The sequence below is a fragment of the Pseudophryne corroboree genome, chromosome 5 (assembly GCF_028390025.1).
Source record: "Pseudophryne corroboree isolate aPseCor3 chromosome 5, aPseCor3.hap2, whole genome shotgun sequence".
NCBI classification, from domain to species: domain Eukaryota; kingdom Metazoa; phylum Chordata; class Amphibia; order Anura; family Myobatrachidae; genus Pseudophryne; species Pseudophryne corroboree.
The window spans coordinates 737,001,757-737,019,121 of record NC_086448.1 but is presented as its reverse complement, the minus strand read 5'-3'; the positions used below and the strand labels follow the sequence as shown (position 1 = coordinate 737,019,121).

Below are 17,365 nucleotides of genomic sequence, written 5' to 3'. Positions count from 1 at the left end.
GGTTTGTGAAGTCATGTTTGACATGCGATATCAATGCAAACTGACCAATAGTAAATTCCTGATTTGCCAAACCACAAAGTAACACACCTAAAATGTTTATTTCATTGGTATATTGGAGTATGCTCAACCATTAATACACCTCATATTAATATTAAGGGCTACATTTATTAAAGTGCAATTTTGTATAAAATTTTAAATAGAGATGAGCGGTTTGTATTTTAGAAAATTTTGAACACGCCCGAACCTCCGGGATCCGAGTCTACATGAGCCAGGGCTCGGGTGTTCCTGCAGACTCAGATTCCAGATTGTGGCAAAACATCATACACCGTGGGATTTTCACGGGTTTTGGATCCTATATAAGGGACCCGCGAAGTGACCCTGCGCTATTTCATTCTGTTCTGAGGTATGCTGCTGTTGCTGCATTATACTCTGCTGGTTCAAGTGACTGTGCTGTGTCCAGAGGCTTCGGACTCCATACAAGTGACTGTGCTGTGTCCATACTCCATACAAGTGACTGTGCTGTGTCCATACTCCATACAAGTGGCTGTGCTGTGTCCATCCAGACGTGGCTATCCAGTGTCCAGTGTTTTAATTACTTTCACTTGCAGCTTCCCCCCTTTTTGAAGTCCAGCAACTCCTGGCCGCCCCGTCTCCTACCCCCACCCCTTCCGTCGCTACTACCTATACAACATTCATGAACTTAACTTGAGAGCTCTCTGTTAGTCAGTCACACTGTCCTTTATTAAATTTCAAGATGCTGACATACTTGGGATTCGAACCCATTGCCTGTGGCATTGTAGTCATACAGTCTATTCATTGAGCTATCTTCCCTTGCATAGAAAGCTAGAGAATTCTAATCTAGATCATTCTATTTGAAGCTTACCTTGTAATTTGTGAAAAAATTATCAGCATTTCTGCTGAGCAGATCTATGTAGAGTGTGGCTGCAAGGGATTGGAGTGCGGCTGTCCACTACCTAGAGCTGCTTAATTGCAATGTGGGAAGAGACATCATAGCATGAGTATCCCTGCGATCAATTTTGTTATGCCACTTCCCCATGAGGCATGTGCCTTATGTCCTTTTTGGAAAAATGTGTGGGGGTACGGCAATTCTCTTTCTGGCACATGGCACCAAAGAACGAGATTTATGGTAAGAACTTACCTTTGTTAAATCTCTTTCTGCGAGGTACACTGGGCTCCACAAGGATAGACATTGGGGTGTAGAGTAGAATCTTGATCCGAGGCACCAACAGGCTCAAAGCTTTGACTGTTCCCAGAATGCATAGCGCCGCCTCCTATATCACCCCGCCTCCCTGCACAGGAACTCAGTTTTTAGTTAACCAGCCCAATGCAGTAGCAGGAAAAGAGACGACAACGGTTAGTAGCCACATACACCACACTCTCACGACAAGAGAAGTGTCAGCGGCTAATGCCATACCAACCCAAAGAAGCTAAGTGCGTCAGGGTGGGCGCCTTCTGGAGCCCAGTGTACCTCGCAGAAAGAGATTTAACAAAGGTAAGTTCTTACCATAAATCTTGTTTTCTGCTGCGGGGTACACTGGGCTCCACAAGGATAGACATTGGGGATGTCCTAAAGCAGTTCCTTATGGGAGGGGATGCACTGTAGCGGGCACAAGAACCCGGCGTCCAAAGCAAGCATCCTGGGAAGCGGCAGTATCGAAGGCATAGAACCTTATGAACGTGTTCACTGAGGACCACGTAGCCGCCTTGCACAATTGTTCAAGGGTCGCACCACGTTGGGCCGCCCAAGAGGGTCCAACAGACCGAGTAGAATGGGCCGTAATATGAGCAGGAGCTGACAGACCAGCCCTCACATAAGCATGTGTAATCACCATTCTAATCCATCTGGCCAGGGTCTGCTTGTGAGCAGGCCAGCCACGTTTGTGAAATCCAAACAAAACAAAGAGAAAATCAGATTTTCGAATAGAAGCAGTTCTCTTCACATAGATACGGAGAGCCTGTACCACATCCAAAGACTGCTCTTTGGGAGACAAATCAGGAGAGACAAAGGACGGAACCACAATCTCCTTATTAAGGTGGAACGAAGAAACCACCTTAGGCAAATATCCGGGACGAGTCCCAAGAACTGCCCGGTCACGGTGAAAAATCAGGGTATCCGGACTCCAGGACGACAGCAAAAAGGTCGACACACCTTAGGCCGACGCCAATTGGTCGACACACCTTAGGTCGACATGGACAAAAGGTCCACAGGAACAAGGTCGACATGGAAAAAGGTCGTCATGAGTTTTTCACGATTTTTTTCTTTTTTGGAACCTTTTCATACTTAACGATCCACGTGGACTATGATTGGAACGGTAATCTGTGCCGAGCGAAGCGGTAGCAGAGCGAAGGTACCATGCCCGAAGCGAAGGCGCCATGCCCGAAGCATGGCGAGCGAAGCGAGCCATGCAAGGGGACGCGGTGCACTAATTGGGGTTCCCGGTCACTCTACGAAGAAAACGACACGAAAAAACATAAAAAACTCATGGCGACCTTTTTCCATGTCGACCTTGTTCCTGTCGACATTTTGTCCATGTCGACCTAAGGTGTGTCGACCAATTGGCGTCGACCTAAGGTGTGTCGACCTTTTTGTTGTCGATCCCGAGTCCCAGACCCAAAAATCAGATATGGGGAACTACAAGACAAGGCACCCAGATCCGACACTCTTCTAGCAGAGGCAATAGCCAGCAAGAACACCACCTTAAGGGAAAGCCACTTAAGGTCAGCTGAACCCAGAGGTTCAAACGGAGGCTCCTGTAATGCCACCAAAACCACCGACAAGTCCCAAGGAGCCACAGGTGGGACATAGGGAGGTTGGATACGCAACACACCCTGAGTGAAAGTATGAACATCAGGTAAAGTCGCAATTTTTCTCTGAAACCAAACCGACAAGGCAGAAATATGAACCTTGAGGGAGGCCAGACGCAGGCCTAAATCTAGACCCTGCTGCAGAAAAGCCAAAAGTTTGGCTGTACTAAACTTGGAAGCGTCATAATTATGAGATGTGCACCAAACAAAGTAGGAATGCCAGACCCTATGGTAAATCCGAGCAGAAGCCGGCTTCCGGACCCGCAACATAGTTTTAATGAACTCTTCAGAAAAACCCTTAGCCCTCAAGACGGAAGCTTCAAGAGCCAAAGACAGCCGGGCTAGGTCCTGGTAGACACAGGGGCCCTGAACGAGGTGGTCTGGGCGTTGTGGAAGTAGAAGTGGACACTCTGACGATAGGCCTTGCAGGTCTGAGAACCAGTGCCGTCTGGGCCATGCCGGAGCTATGAGAAGCAGATTTCCTTTTTCTTGCTTGAACTTCCGAATTACCCTGGGCAGGAGTGACACCGGAGGGAACACGTACGGCAGCTGAAACCTCCACGGCACCGCCAGCGCATCCACGAATGCTGCTTGAGGATTCCTTGTCCTTGCTCCGAAGACCAGAACCTTGCGATTGTGTTGAGACGCCATCAAATCTACATCTGGAAGATCCCTCTTTTCCACTAGGAGTTGAAACACTTCTGGATGGAGGCTCCACTCGCCGGCGTTGTCCGACTGTACTTGAACAGGACGGTTCTGAATTAAATGCTGGGCTAGGTTCAACGCATTGAAGACCACCCGCAACTCCAGAATGTTGATCGAGAAGAGAGATTCCTCCTTGGTCCACTGACCCTGAAGGGAGTGTTGCTCCAGCACCGCGCCCCAACCTCTTAGACTGGCATTTGTCGTCAACAGGACCCAGTTGGATATCCAGAAGGGACGGCCTCTGCACAACTGTTGGTCCTGGAGCCACCAAAGTAGCGACAGACGGACCTCCGGAGTCAATGAGATCATCTGAGACCTGATCCGGTGAGGCAGGCCGTCCCACTTGGCTAAAATCAGCCTCTGGAGGGGGCGAGAATGGAATGGAGCATACTCCACCATGTCGAATGCTGAGACCATGAGGCCCAGCACCTGTATTGCCAAATGTATCGACACTTGCGGACGAGAAAGGAAGCAACGAATCCTGTCCTGAAGCTTCAGGACTTTCTCCTGAGACAAGAACAAACGCTGGTTGTGAGTGTCCAATAGCGCTCCCAGGTGCACCACGTTCTGAGCAGGGACCAGGGAGGATTTCTTCCAGTTGATGAGCCACCCGTGGGCTTGTAGAAACCGGACCATCATATCCAGATGACACAGGAGAAGTTCTGGGGAATTTGCCAGGATTAACAAGTCGTCCAGGTATGGCAGTATCCTGACCCCTTGACGGCGGAGTACCACCGTCATCACCGCCATTACTTTGGTGAAGACTCGCGGAGCCGTTGTTAAACCAAAAGGTGACGCCCGAAACTGGTAATGAAGGTTGCCAATAGCGAACCTCAGGTATTGCTGATGTGACGCTGCTATAGGAATATGCAGGTAAGCATCCTATATGTCCAGGGAGACCATGTAGTCCCCAGGTTCCAAGGCCAGAACTATAGAGCGAAGGGTTTCCTATACGGAACTTGGAAACCTTCACAAACCTGTTCAATGCCTTGAGGTTGAGAATGGGCCGGGAGGACCCATTTGGTTTCGGGACTAGAAACAGCGGAGAATAGTACCCCCGGCCCCTCTGAGCAAGAGGCACCTGTACTACAACTCCTGTATCCAGGAGGGTCTGTACCACCGAATTCAGAGTGTTTGCCTTTGCCTGGTCCGATGGGACGTCTGTCTGGCAAAATCATTGAGGGGGTCGGTTTTTGAAGGCTATGGCGTAACCTCGAGTGACGACTTCCCGTACCAAGGCATCTGAAGTGGTCTTCAACCATTCCTGGGTATATCCTAGAAGCCGGCCCCCCCACCCTGGGATCCCCAGGGGGAGGCCCGCCCCGTCATGCGGCAGGCTTATCGGTCTTGGAAGCTGGCTGACGGGCAGCCCATGCTGTTTTGGGCTTCGGCTTACCAGGTTTGGAAGTGCGGGCCTGCTTGTGGTACGCCTGACCTTTTGCTTTACCTGAAGGACGAAAGGGGCGAAAGGAAGTTCCTTCAGCCTTCGACACAGAAGGAGCGGTATTTGGTAGACCGGCAGTTTTGGCAGTAGCCAAGTCAGCCACGATATTATTCAAGTCCTTCCCAAACAGAATATCTCCCTTGAAAGGGAGTACCTCCAGGGTTTTTCTAGAGTCCAGATCCACAGACAAGGATCTCAGCCACAATATCTGGTGAGCCAGGACTGACGTAGTGGAGTCCTTGGCTGCTAGGATACCGGCATCCGAAGCCGCCTCTTTAATATAGCGAGAAGCTGTGACGATATATGACAAGCGTCTAGCATGGTCAGAGGAGATTTCAGTATCTAACTCCAAGGCCCACGCTTCAATAGCCTCGGCAGCCCATGTAGCTGCAATAGTGGGCCTTTGCGCAGCACCTGTGAAGGTGTAAATCGCTTTTAGACAACCCTCCACACGCTTATCCGTAGGCTCTTTTAGAGACGTGACGGTGGTGACAGGCAGAGCTGAGGAAACCACCATCCTTGCCACATGTGAGTCCACTGGAGGAAGTGTTTCCCAATTCTTAGACAGCTCTGGCGCGAGGGGATAGCGAGCCAGCATCTTCTTTTGAGGCACAAACTTCATACCCGGGTTTTCCCAGGGTTCCTGACCTATAGCCACTAGGTGGTCAGAGTGAGGTAAAACTTGTTTAACCACCTTCTGACGCTTGAACCTATCTGGTTTCTTAGGAGGAACGGATGGCTCGGGATCATCCATAATCTGTAGAATTAACTTATTAGCCTCCAAAAGATCAGGAACATCCACATGTGAACTACCCTCCCCATCAGCCGTATCTGAGTCAGAACCTGTGGGGTCAGTGTACGTGCCGTGTTCATCAGACGAGGTGTCAGTGACAGCAGTGGATTGTGAGGAGACAAGCGCTCGCTTAGAGTACCCCTTGGACTTAGGCGAGCGATGGTCAGACTTTTTAGTAGTCAGGGACTGGTTCAACTTCTTTAATTGAGCAGATAAATCGTCTGCCCACGGCGGGTTAGCTGCAGGGACCACATACAGTTGTACCGGCATTGGGGGTCCCATAGGGGGTGTTAGTTTATGAACTAGCGTATGCAGAAGCGTGGAAAAAGCGGCCCACGGTGGGTCAGTATGTGCCTCCGTTGCCACAGTCCCACTGGGGGGCAAGGAGCCCCCAGAACCAGAGCCCACAGCTGCTATATTCTCCTCATATGGGTTGTGGCTTCAGCAACACCGGCAGTGTGTTCAGCCCCAGAACCATTACCCTCAGAAGCAGACATGATATAACTTGCAGTATGAGGTAACACGGTACAATTATCAGCAGCACTATATCTCTAAACCCAAACCCCTGCGCAGTGTAGTCAGCACCAGCAGAGATAAAGGAGAGATATGGTGACTAAATCACAGAGAAAAATACGTAATACAGTATATCTTTGTGAAAATCCTATATTAGATAACACCTGACGCACCAAGCCCCCTCAGGTTATAGAATATAGGGATAGCAGGTTGAGTGAAAGACACGAAATGGACAACACTCAGCTATCAAATGCACACACATATAGTCACAGTTTGTACAATGCAGAGGTTATTACTGACAATAATACTGCACTGGACTAGCTTACACAGCTATATAACAATAGATATAACAGTACACAGTAAGAACTGGATGTATATAACAGGGTAATTGTACTAGAAAACCCTGACTAAATGCACTCTTTCTTAACTAACACTGTCTAAAAAGGCAGGTAGAATACTAAAGTGTCATGTAAAGGCACAGCGCTGACAACCAGGCGACTTTACATAGGAGGATTTGCCCAAGCAGTCCCTGGAACAGTGAGCTGAGGAGTAATGGTGCCGCAGACACTGACTGGGAGTGAGGAAAAGACAGAGATGGAGCTCCAGGGCGGGAACACTTGCTAGAAATGGCGCCTTGGGGCTGGGGGAGGGGCTTCAGGTCTAAGCCTTATCCCCCTGCTGGCAAAACCACCGGGTACTGTGGGCGATAGGAGAGAAAACCTGACCTGCGCCCATGCCCTGGTGATCTAGTGGGATCGCCTGTACCGCCACAGTGTCCACCGCCAGCGCGCGCGCCCCTCCTCCCACCACTGACTGCGCCGGATCGCGATAAAGACCGGGTCCCGCAAGCGGGACCCACTTACCACCTCCCGAAGCGCGGCCACGCGATCCTGGAGAGCCTCAGCCGTGTGTGTCTAACGTGAAGAAAACCGGAGCCTCCGCTGTAGGTACCCGGCAACCAGGGCTCGGGAGTGTACAGCACCGCTGGGGAGAGATGGAGCTGCAGCAGTGAATGTCTCCTGACATTTACACACCGCTGCTGCCCTTGAAGTCTTCACTTTTTCTTCACAAAAAAAGCTCTTTTTAGGGCTGCCTGGAGCAGCCCCCCTTTTAAGTGCCTGCTACTGCAGCACCAACTTACAAAACTGAGTTCCTGTGCAGGGAGGCGGGGTGATATAGGAGGTGGCGCTATGCACTCCGGGAACAGTCAAAGCTTTGAGCCTGTTGGTGCCTTGGATCAAGATCCTACTCTACACCCCAATGTCTATCCTTGTAGAGCCCAGTGTACCCCGCAGCAGAAAGTCTAGTTATAGCTCTGGCAAACTTTTGCTAACAGCATCCTCTATGGTGAGAAACACTCAGTGGGTCACAGAACAATGTGCTGAGCCCTGATTGGAGGAGCCCTGCACACATGCTCCTCTGACCCGACCAGAGGGTTGGGGCTACACCAGCATCTCAGGCTGCATGGAGGAGGATGCAGCTGGAGGCTCCACATAAAGATGAGAGGGAAGAGTGGGGAGGGACTACAGGGGGACATATAGTTTATATGCCCCTGTTTGTCTTTCTGGCTGCTCTCTCTGGAAAGGAGCAACCAGATCGGCTCAACAGGGGGTGGAGCTCTAGAAAAGGGGGCGGTCTGGGGGCATAGAGACGTCATTGCGGCCCCGTTATGTAATGCTCACAATTCAGTTTTCTAGTGAATAAAATCACGGTGACCAGTGTTATCGGTGGTGTGTGCAGTCGCAGAACGCTGATTATTGAAACCTCCCTAAAAAATGAGAAGAGGTTGCACTCTACTGATTGGTGCACATGTAACGTTACTATCTGTATTACATTCATGTGACAAATAGCAACACACCAAATAAATCATGAAGTGGAAGCATTTATTCAAGTTTGGCACAAAATCCCCCTTACATTTATTTGTGTATATAGAATTAGAATTACTCCTCTACAATATACAACATAAGATACGAATTACACCTAATTTAGCACTTTATTGAAAATACTCTACATTTGGTGAATACGATGAAAAAAAAAACTATTGCTAATTTGGAGGGACTGGACTAGCTAGAATGTATTAATGTGTAAACAATGGGGACGATTCAAGTAACCACAAGATTCTGTAGCAGTTTTGTGGGTTATGTTTCTGCGTGATCTTTAGGTAATGAGCGATATTATTTCCATTTGGTGCACATAAATTGAATGCACAAAACTGCTAAGGAACTTGGTGACTATTTAAATCTCCGCAATGACAGAAATTCTGTATCACAGTGTCTCACACATAACCAGGTGTTACCTGCAACAAAATACTCTTTGGATTATTTGTGTTCTTCACAACGATATCTCTGTGTCACATGACCTCTAGACTTAGTCAGCAAGTGGCTCCAAGCTAAAGTGGGTGCCGCCCAATGCAGACAGTCTGTACTCTACTAGAGAGGGCTAGTGACTGAAAGTGAGGACAGGACGCGCCTCTTGGATCTGCTGTATTTCCTTAAAGTTCTGAGAAGTTTCACAATATACACTAATTATAAGGAACAATAATGTATTTTTTTCTCTTCTTGCTTTGCCAACCTTTTGATGCGTATTCTAAATTATATTTTGTAGCAATATGGCAGCCATTTTGGTTGACCTATGCTTTGTTAATAGGAAATTGCTGTCTCTAGAACGTCATTATTCTACCTTTTTGATAAATGACCTCCAGTGAGGTCTTAAAGTACAATGGCTCTCTTGTAACCTTTTGTGACATAGGAGGGGGGGTGTCAAACCTCGGAGAGATAGTGAAAAGATATATAAAGTACCAACCAATTAGCTCCTGTCATTATTCAAACACTGGGGCAGATGTATTAACCCTGGAGAAGTGATAAAGTGGTGATAAGTGGAAGGTGATAATGCACCAGCCAATCATTATGGGTTTGAAAAATGGCAGTTAGGTGCTGATTGGCTGGTGTGTTATTACCTTCCACTTATCACCATTTTATCACTTCTCCAGGGTCAGTACCTCTGCCCCACTGTAACATGGCAGTTCGGCGCTGATTGGCTGGTACTTTATCTCTCTCCATGGTTTGATACATCTCCCCCATAGATAGCAAATAAATATATCTACCAAAGTTATTTTAATGGCTCAGCCTGCCCTGTGTTGGAAAGATCCCCTTCCTTCATCTCTTCATAAAGCTTTTCATAAGGTCCATTTCCATTTTGACATAAACTGCCTTCATACTGTACTTCCTCCTGTTCCGCTTCCTCCTGTTATGGCACATGTATATCAGTGATGGTGAAGGTGCCTCTCTGTTGCATAAACATCATTTATCAGACCCACTTCAGTCTGATGTAAATGAAAGTAACGCTCCTAAAATCTGCACCTGTTTGTTACTATTTCATTATTATTGTATTGTACTGTTTGTATATATACTGTTTGAAATTAGAACTGCCTGTATTCTGTTGCTGGTTTCCCTGTGTAATCCCCCCCCCCCCCCTCTTCTTGGTCCCCTTCCCCTTTCTTTTTTGTATCCCTCTTCTTATTAACAATGTAATAAATATTATTGATGGTAAAAAGTTATTTGATGGCAGCTTAGTCGTACAGAAAGAGGAGTGTAAACTGCTCTTAATTCAATTCCGTTATGGTGACACAATTGACTTAATGTATGGCGCCACATAATGGGCTGCGTTACACTCACAGAATACTTGCGCAGTGTAGTCATATAATCTATGTCCTACAGATACACAAAGGAAGATACAATATTACAGGCTTCATTCATGTGTAATGCCAAACAATAAGAATCACTGCTGATCTGGATGTCATGTCTAATTGTTGTTGAGAATCCACCAAGAAGCTGAAAAAAAAGAGAAAGAGGCGAAAAATAAGATATTATGTTCTGTACGTGCATTATATTATGTACATACACACATAGAAAGTCAGTGAAACCCTTTAGACTTTTTTTCTGTCCACCCAAGTCAATGTGCTCTTCTAATGATGAAGACCAGAGTAGAGAATAGGCGTGCACTTTGGTAAGTTTGCAAAACCAAAGTACTTTGTATTGCATGGCCAAAGCACTTTGTAAATGAGGGATAGTGCAAATATTTCAGTCACTGAGTGATAGACTTTTTGCGTCACGCCTATTAGTTTGATCGGGTTTGGCCACTTTACATGACTAAACCCGACCTCTATGGGCGCGATAGTCACGAAAAAAGATCCATTGTATATCACTTTAGATGGGAGATCTGGCACAATATAACAACTGACTGGGTGTGGTATGCAAGGTCGACCACACTTAGGTCAACAGTGTCTAGGTCAACAGTAAGTAGGTCGACATGATTTCTAGGTCAACAGGGACTCTAGGTCAACATGACAAAAGGTCGACATTAATTTTTTCACTTTCTTTGGTGTCGTTTTCTCCGTACAGTGACCGGGAACCCCAATTAGTGAACCGTTTCACTCGCCATGCTACGCTCGGCACATGTTACCGTTCCCAATTGCAGTCCACGTGGATTGTAAGTGTGAAAAAGTTCAAAAAATTAAACAAAAAGTGAAAAACTCATGTCGACCTTTTGTCATGTCAACCTAGAACATGTGGACCTAAAAACCATGTCGACCTACTTACTGTTGACCTACAGTGGTCGACCTAGACATTGTCGACCTAAGTGTGGTTGACCTAGAGACTGGATACCCAAATGACTGTGGCCCATTATCTCCTCAGTATATGTTATGAACATAAAAAATGCAAATAAAAAAGTTTTGACCAAAGCTCCCGTCATGAGAAGCCTTCTGTGTTATTTTTCTTGGTGCCACATACAGGGCCTGATTATTGCTGATATTTACACAAGCCAACACCACACATATGTCCTGATTTTGTTAATCGCAGATTTAATTTAGATGCATAGTAGAAACAATGTAAGGAGTGTTCATGGAAGGTGACTGCAAGGTAACGGGGAAGGGGCGTAAAGGAGTGTTGCTGAAAGCGGTTTCTGCAAAGACACTGAACCAATCTCATAGGTCGTACTCCATAGGACTGGTGGAAGTTTCAATGGCGTGTCTAAAGATGCACCAAGTGGTGTTTAAGCATCTATGGACACTGTCAGTGGGCGTCTTGGATGTATCCCAGGGATGGACTTGTAGTGGATTTAGTATAAAGACTTATCCGCGCCTGGATACACTCAGAGCCAACCACATTATCAGTTACATTATTAATTTAGGAAACTATATATACTTTTAAATATATATTTTAAGTTTAGTGACACCTAGTGGATAAACTAAACGACATAGAACCCTTAAACATAACTATTACCTCAGATGGTGTACCATTATTATTCCACAAATACAGCTACTCGCAACATAATTACCATCAACTATCTAGCAAACCAGGGGAAGCCACAGTATGTATAACAGGTTCATCCATCTACGTCAGGGGTCCTCAAACTCGGTCCTCAGGACCCCACACAGTGCATGTTTTGCAGGTAACCCAGCAGGTGCACAGGTGTATTAATTACTCACTGACACATTTTAAAAGGTCCACAGGTGGAGCTAATTATTTCACTTGCGATTCTGTGAGGAGACCTGCAAAACATGCACTGTGTGGGCCCCCGAGGACCGAGTTTGAGGACCTCTGATCTACGTGATGTAAAACAAACATTCAGCAGGTCAAGCTCTCTCAGGTAAATGAGGGGGAATTCTATTGTGAACACGCCCCCTGCTGACTGACTATAGTATTGGGCGTCTATCAGAGCAATTCATTGGTTGCTCTGATCAGGCGCCCATTAGCAGCGGCAGTCATATTTTTCCTCGCAGCTTCTAGAGGTGTGATAATAAATGTGTGAAAAGTCCATAGTCTGGGTGTGTAAACCTGGACTTTAGACACTCAATAGAGATCTTTAAACAGGTTTAGTCACTTTGTGCAGCTAAACCTGGTGCCTTCAGCCGCATTCAATGCTAATGGATGGCTGATTAGAGCAACAATTTAATTGCTCTGATAGAAGCCCATTACTATAGACGGTCAGCAGGGGGCGTGCGGCCCTATAGAATTTCCCCCAATGAGTGAAAACTGGTCTCAGATTCATGGATGGAGATCACAGTATAACACTCCTATCCTACATGCCCACTGCAGGCTTCTGTCATCTGCTGCTGGTTACTCAGGAAGTCAGGTGAAATCATGTAGTCGCATACCTCCCAGTATGACCCTCTCCAGGAGGGACAAAATGCTCTGCTTCTGGACTTGTCTCTTAATTTATGATTGCCGCCACCTGTGTTGAACAGGTTAATAGATAAGAAATGTGTTTCACCACAGGTGATTGCAATCATACAGTAAGAGGGAAGTCCAGGAGCAGAGCATTCTGTCCCTCCTGTAGAGGGTCATGTTGGGAGGTATGCAGCTGGAGCCATTGAAGCTGCATCCCATGACACATCCACTGGCTCCAGCAGACTCAAAAAACAGAGCCGACACCCTGCCTTGTTTTCTGGAACGCTCCCTGCCGCCCTAAACCCATACTTGCCTACCTGACCCTCTCCATGAGGGAGAAAATGCTCTGTTCCTGGACTTTCCTGGTAATGTATGATTGCCATCACCTGTGGTGAGCTAGTTAATTGATAAGAAAGGTGTTTCACCACAGGTGATGGCAATCATACATTACCAGGAAAGTCCAGGAACAGAGCATTTTCTCCCTCATGGAGAGGTTCAGGTAGGCAAGTATGATTTACATTATGAAGATCACAGGTTCTCAGAACCCCAAACAGTTCACGTTTTCCTGGTCTCCTCACAGAATGTCAAGTGAATGAATTAGCTCCAGCTGTGGATCTTTTAAAATGTGTCACTGGTCAATGGATACTCCCGTGTACCTGCTAGGTGGGCTGGAAAACATGACCTGTGTGCAGTCCTGAGGACCGAGTTTGAGAACCACTGTTATAGATCTCTGAATTATACCCTATATTATAACACAGCTTGGACTATTATATAGCTTCTATCTCCAATACATACTGTATATGGAAATTAGATTATAATACACAGCTTCCATCTCAGATTCATGGATTGGACCTTATAACACACGGCTTTGATCTCAGATTCATGGATGTAGATTGGATGATAAAGCTTTCTTTAGCCTGCGTATGGACAATTACAGACATCTGAGTCTTTATTGAAAAGATTTTGTCAGTGACAGATGCTGAAAGGGTTAACAGCGCACCCAGCCTTCCCACCATCATTATTTCTTGAATCAGCTGTAATTTAGAGATGAGTAGATTCATTCCTCTCAATCAAGGCTTTACCAAATGATTACTTGGCCAATTAAAATAGCTTGTTTTAATCAGTTTAACCAAATTCACAGCAGTCTGAGAATCAGGCAGAATATAACAGCTATGTACTGTCAGGGCCCTCGCAGTATAACATCTACTCTGTCCCAGTCCTGTGATGGTGTGGAAGGTATTTTGTTATTTAAAAGAGTAAAAGGGAGCTGCGGGGATCACTTGTACCCCTGATGGTGATGAGTGTGAATGTTTCAGGTGTGACTGAGTCATCGGGTCTCTAGGGAACAGAGTAACGATAGTACAGTACATGCAATGACATATAACATGGTGCATTATGCAGTAATGAGAATTCTACTAACCAGGTACAAGCATTGTTGTCATCAGTTCTGGGGTTTCCAGGAAATCAACATTAGTCCTCTGAAATGTCTTACTGTAATTAGCTTGGAGGTGGCTGTGTAAACATGAATCAGTTATTATTAACCCATTACTCTACAAAGACAAATCGTATTTAGAAAGTAAAGGGCTGTACTGACTGGGAGATTTCCCCAGAGATGTGTGCTGAGGGGTCTAGCACAGAGTGCTCAGCACACATTTCTCCCCCCGCTCAGCACAGCGCGATGGCGGGACGGACACGGGGGCCGCTCATTTTACCCAGCGGTGAAATGAGCGACCTGCTAGATTGTGACTGCATGCAGGCCAATCTAGCACCGACGATAGCAACGCTGTCGCCGGCACCCCTACACATGGGCCCTCATTCCGAGTTGTTCGCTCGTTGCCGATTTTCTCTATATTGCGATTAGTCGCTTACTGCGCATGCGCAAGGTTCGCAGAGCGCATGCGCTTAGTTATTTTACTCAAAAGTTTGGTATTTTACTCACGGCATTACGAGGATTTTTCTACGTTCTGGTGATCGGAGTGTGATTGACAGGAAGTGGGTGTTTCTGGGCGGAAACTGGCCATTTTATGGGTGTGTGTGAAAAAACGCTGCCGTTTCTGGGAAAAACGCGGGAGTGGCTGTAGAAACGGGGGAGTGTCTGGGCGAACGCTGGGTGTGTTTGTGACGTCAAACCAGGAACGAAACTGACTGAACTGATCGCAGTGGCAGAGTAAGTGTCGAGCTACTCAGAAACTGCTAAGAAATTTCTATTCGCAATTTTGCGAATCTTTTTCGTTCGCAATTCTGCTAAGCTAAGATACACTCCCAGAGGGCGGCGGCTTAGCGTGTGCAATGCTGCTAAAAGCAGCTAGCGAGCGAACAACTCGGAATGAGGGCCATGTAGCGATGTTCTAAGCAATCTAGTCAGATTGCTTACAAATGAGCTGAACATCGCTCCGTGTGTACCCCCCTTAACACTACAAAGTCGTTTCTGGCTTAGGCTGAAAGATGGGAATCGTTTTATATAGAACATCGGAGTAAAGAATATTTTCAGTGTTGGTCTATGGCCTGATCGCTGCTGCTAGTGTTAATAACAAGACCTAGTGATCCCATAGACTGCACATGACACAAGCTTCGCCCGGCCCCCGACGTCATGTGGAGGTGTTGCCCATATAAACCAATCCGATTTTAGCTATCATTTATGTAGTACATTGATTTCTGGAATCTGATTGCCATGGGCAACCCCCCCCCCCCCCCCCCCACGTTTACTTTTCAGAGATTTTAGAAAATCTAACCCATTGTTAACACACAATTATAACCTGCATTTTATACAGTATCTGTACTTTATTTTCATTTAATAATCTGTTTTTAGTAAAACACTATGAAAGTTTAATCTCCTGCATTTGCAATTTTCTCAAAGACTTTACATTGATGATCATTATAATATTCCATAGTAGTAGTGTGCGATCAGAGGGATTATTTTGTTCTGTTCCCTGATTGTCGGAGATGCAGAACATGCGCCTATGGGATAGGAACCAGTTCCTTGGGGTTGCAGAACAGCGGCTCCCTGACTTGGGATAGCATGACACTAGCACAGTGACACTTATGTTACCAGCTAATAAGAAAGGTTGTCTTCAATTGTTCTACACAATACCATTACAGAATAAAAGGTTACTGTACTTGTCTTTAATATGCAAATCCTGTCATATATTATTTAAGGGAAGATGCACATAACATATTCACTTATCTTTAGCCTTAAAATCATCCAAATATTCTTATAGACCCTATGGATTTGTCAGAATTCGGGATGTTGACTAGGCCATATGTAAACTGACTCAGACGCCACCTTCCTGGGCAGCGCTGGTTCTTGTTTCTGTGGCTCAGAGCTATAAAATACTAATTACAAGTAGTTGCTTTACTTACTCCTTCCACACGTTACTGCTTTCCCAGAACTCATAGATGATGAAACGGGACTCATTTGAAAGCTTCTGAATGGCAACACTGTGGGAGGGAAAGCGATATGTCAATGGAAAGTTTATGCATAAAATAAAAATTATATAACGCCTACATTTTGTAATACACTTGCATTATAATGGGAACTAGAATACTAAATTGTGTTCAGCCTGGCCAGTGTCTGCTCCCTATGTCAGGGCGGTGCCCTGCGTGTTCCTCCTGTGTGTGGCCAAGCAGAGCCGGCCCTAACCAATATGATGCCCTAGGCCAGCTTTTAGCTGGTGCCCCCTTGCACAGACGCTAGTCTCTTCTCTGACCCTGCACCCCTTTCCCAGCACCATGACCGCTCACCCATAGCAGTACTCATTTTGGTGCTCCTACCCCCTATATTTTAAATAGGAGCAGTGCATACATTCGGTGCCCAGCCTAAAATGGGGCGTGTTCTTGCTGGGAAGGGGCATGTCCACACAATAATACCCACAGTTGAAATTACGCCACACAGTAGTGCAACCTTTTTCACATTATATCATGCAATAGTGTCTCTTATTCACATTACACCACACAGTAGTACCATGTTACTCCTCACAGTAGTGCCCCATATTCACATTACACCACACCATATTGCTCTTTACTGTAGTACACCTTATACACATAATGCCACACATTAGTAATGCATTTCGTATGCAGATAGAGCCGCAGACACACACATAATATAGACATGCTGCATAGAATTTTAATCAGTAGAAGCTGCTTGTGCCCCCATGGCATTCCAAATGCCATGGGCATTTGCCTAGTTTGCCTATGCCAAGGGCCAGCTCTGTGGTCAAGATGTTAGATCCATAACTGAGTCACTGGGAAGGACTGTGATTGTGCTGTATGCTTGGTGTTAGGCTGTCTGACCATACGTCACCTATAGCCACTGTAATGTGTATGCACAGAAGCAATCAGTACTGTAAAATGTTTATTCACATGGTATACACTTACTATGTTTCATAAACTCATTCTCCCCTGCATCGATGTAAGTGTGCATACTGTATGTTTTTTATCTGTATGACATACATTTGCTTGACCGAAAAACAAGTATACATATGTGTCCTCATACACTGTCAGTCACGCCAAATCGTCCCTCTTGGCACACCAGGTCGTGGACGACTTAGCCGCACCGAGCACCTTGCTCGCTAAAAATGTGCGTCTTATCCACATAAATATAACAACTGGCGACACAACTACTCTGCTAGAATACACTGATCAATCTGATGTGCGACATTTATATATCTATGTACGAATATGTCTGACTATGTACAGAAATGCTATGAAGCAGTGGCCACGGCTATGCTACATTCCGTTGTGCTTCATCTGCGACTTAGTACTTGTGTAAAGTCACAGCCCAGTGTGTGTAGTACACGTTCAGTGGTGTTTCGCTGTGTCTGTGACTGTGATATGAATAAGATGCAAACGTTAAAGAAAAAGACGCTACACTACAGATGCTAGGGGAATGAGATCACATCCGAACTACTTTGGTTG

General features: G+C 46.0%; 1 protein-coding gene across 4 annotated transcripts in view; it reads right to left on the bottom strand.

Annotated features, from left to right (window-relative positions):
• Window positions 1-8,143: 8,143 nt before the first annotated feature.
• The window catches only part of NECAB1 (N-terminal EF-hand calcium binding protein 1), a 771,241-nt gene continuing 762,019 nt past the window's right edge, over window positions 8,144-17,365 (bottom strand). For 3 of the 4 annotated variants that reach the window (XM_063924081.1, XM_063924080.1, XM_063924082.1), the window contains 3 exons: window positions 15,812-15,889; window positions 13,872-13,963; window positions 8,144-10,111 (listed from right to left, as the gene is read on the bottom strand). In XM_063924081.1, the coding sequence (XP_063780151.1) occupies window positions 10,083-10,111; window positions 13,872-13,963; window positions 15,812-15,889 (199 nt within the window). In that variant the 3' untranslated portion in view covers window positions 8,144-10,082. Of the gene's footprint in view, window positions 10,112-13,871; window positions 13,964-15,811; window positions 15,890-17,365 lie in introns of those variants that run through there. The other variant, XR_010177908.1, reaches the window with a different exon arrangement.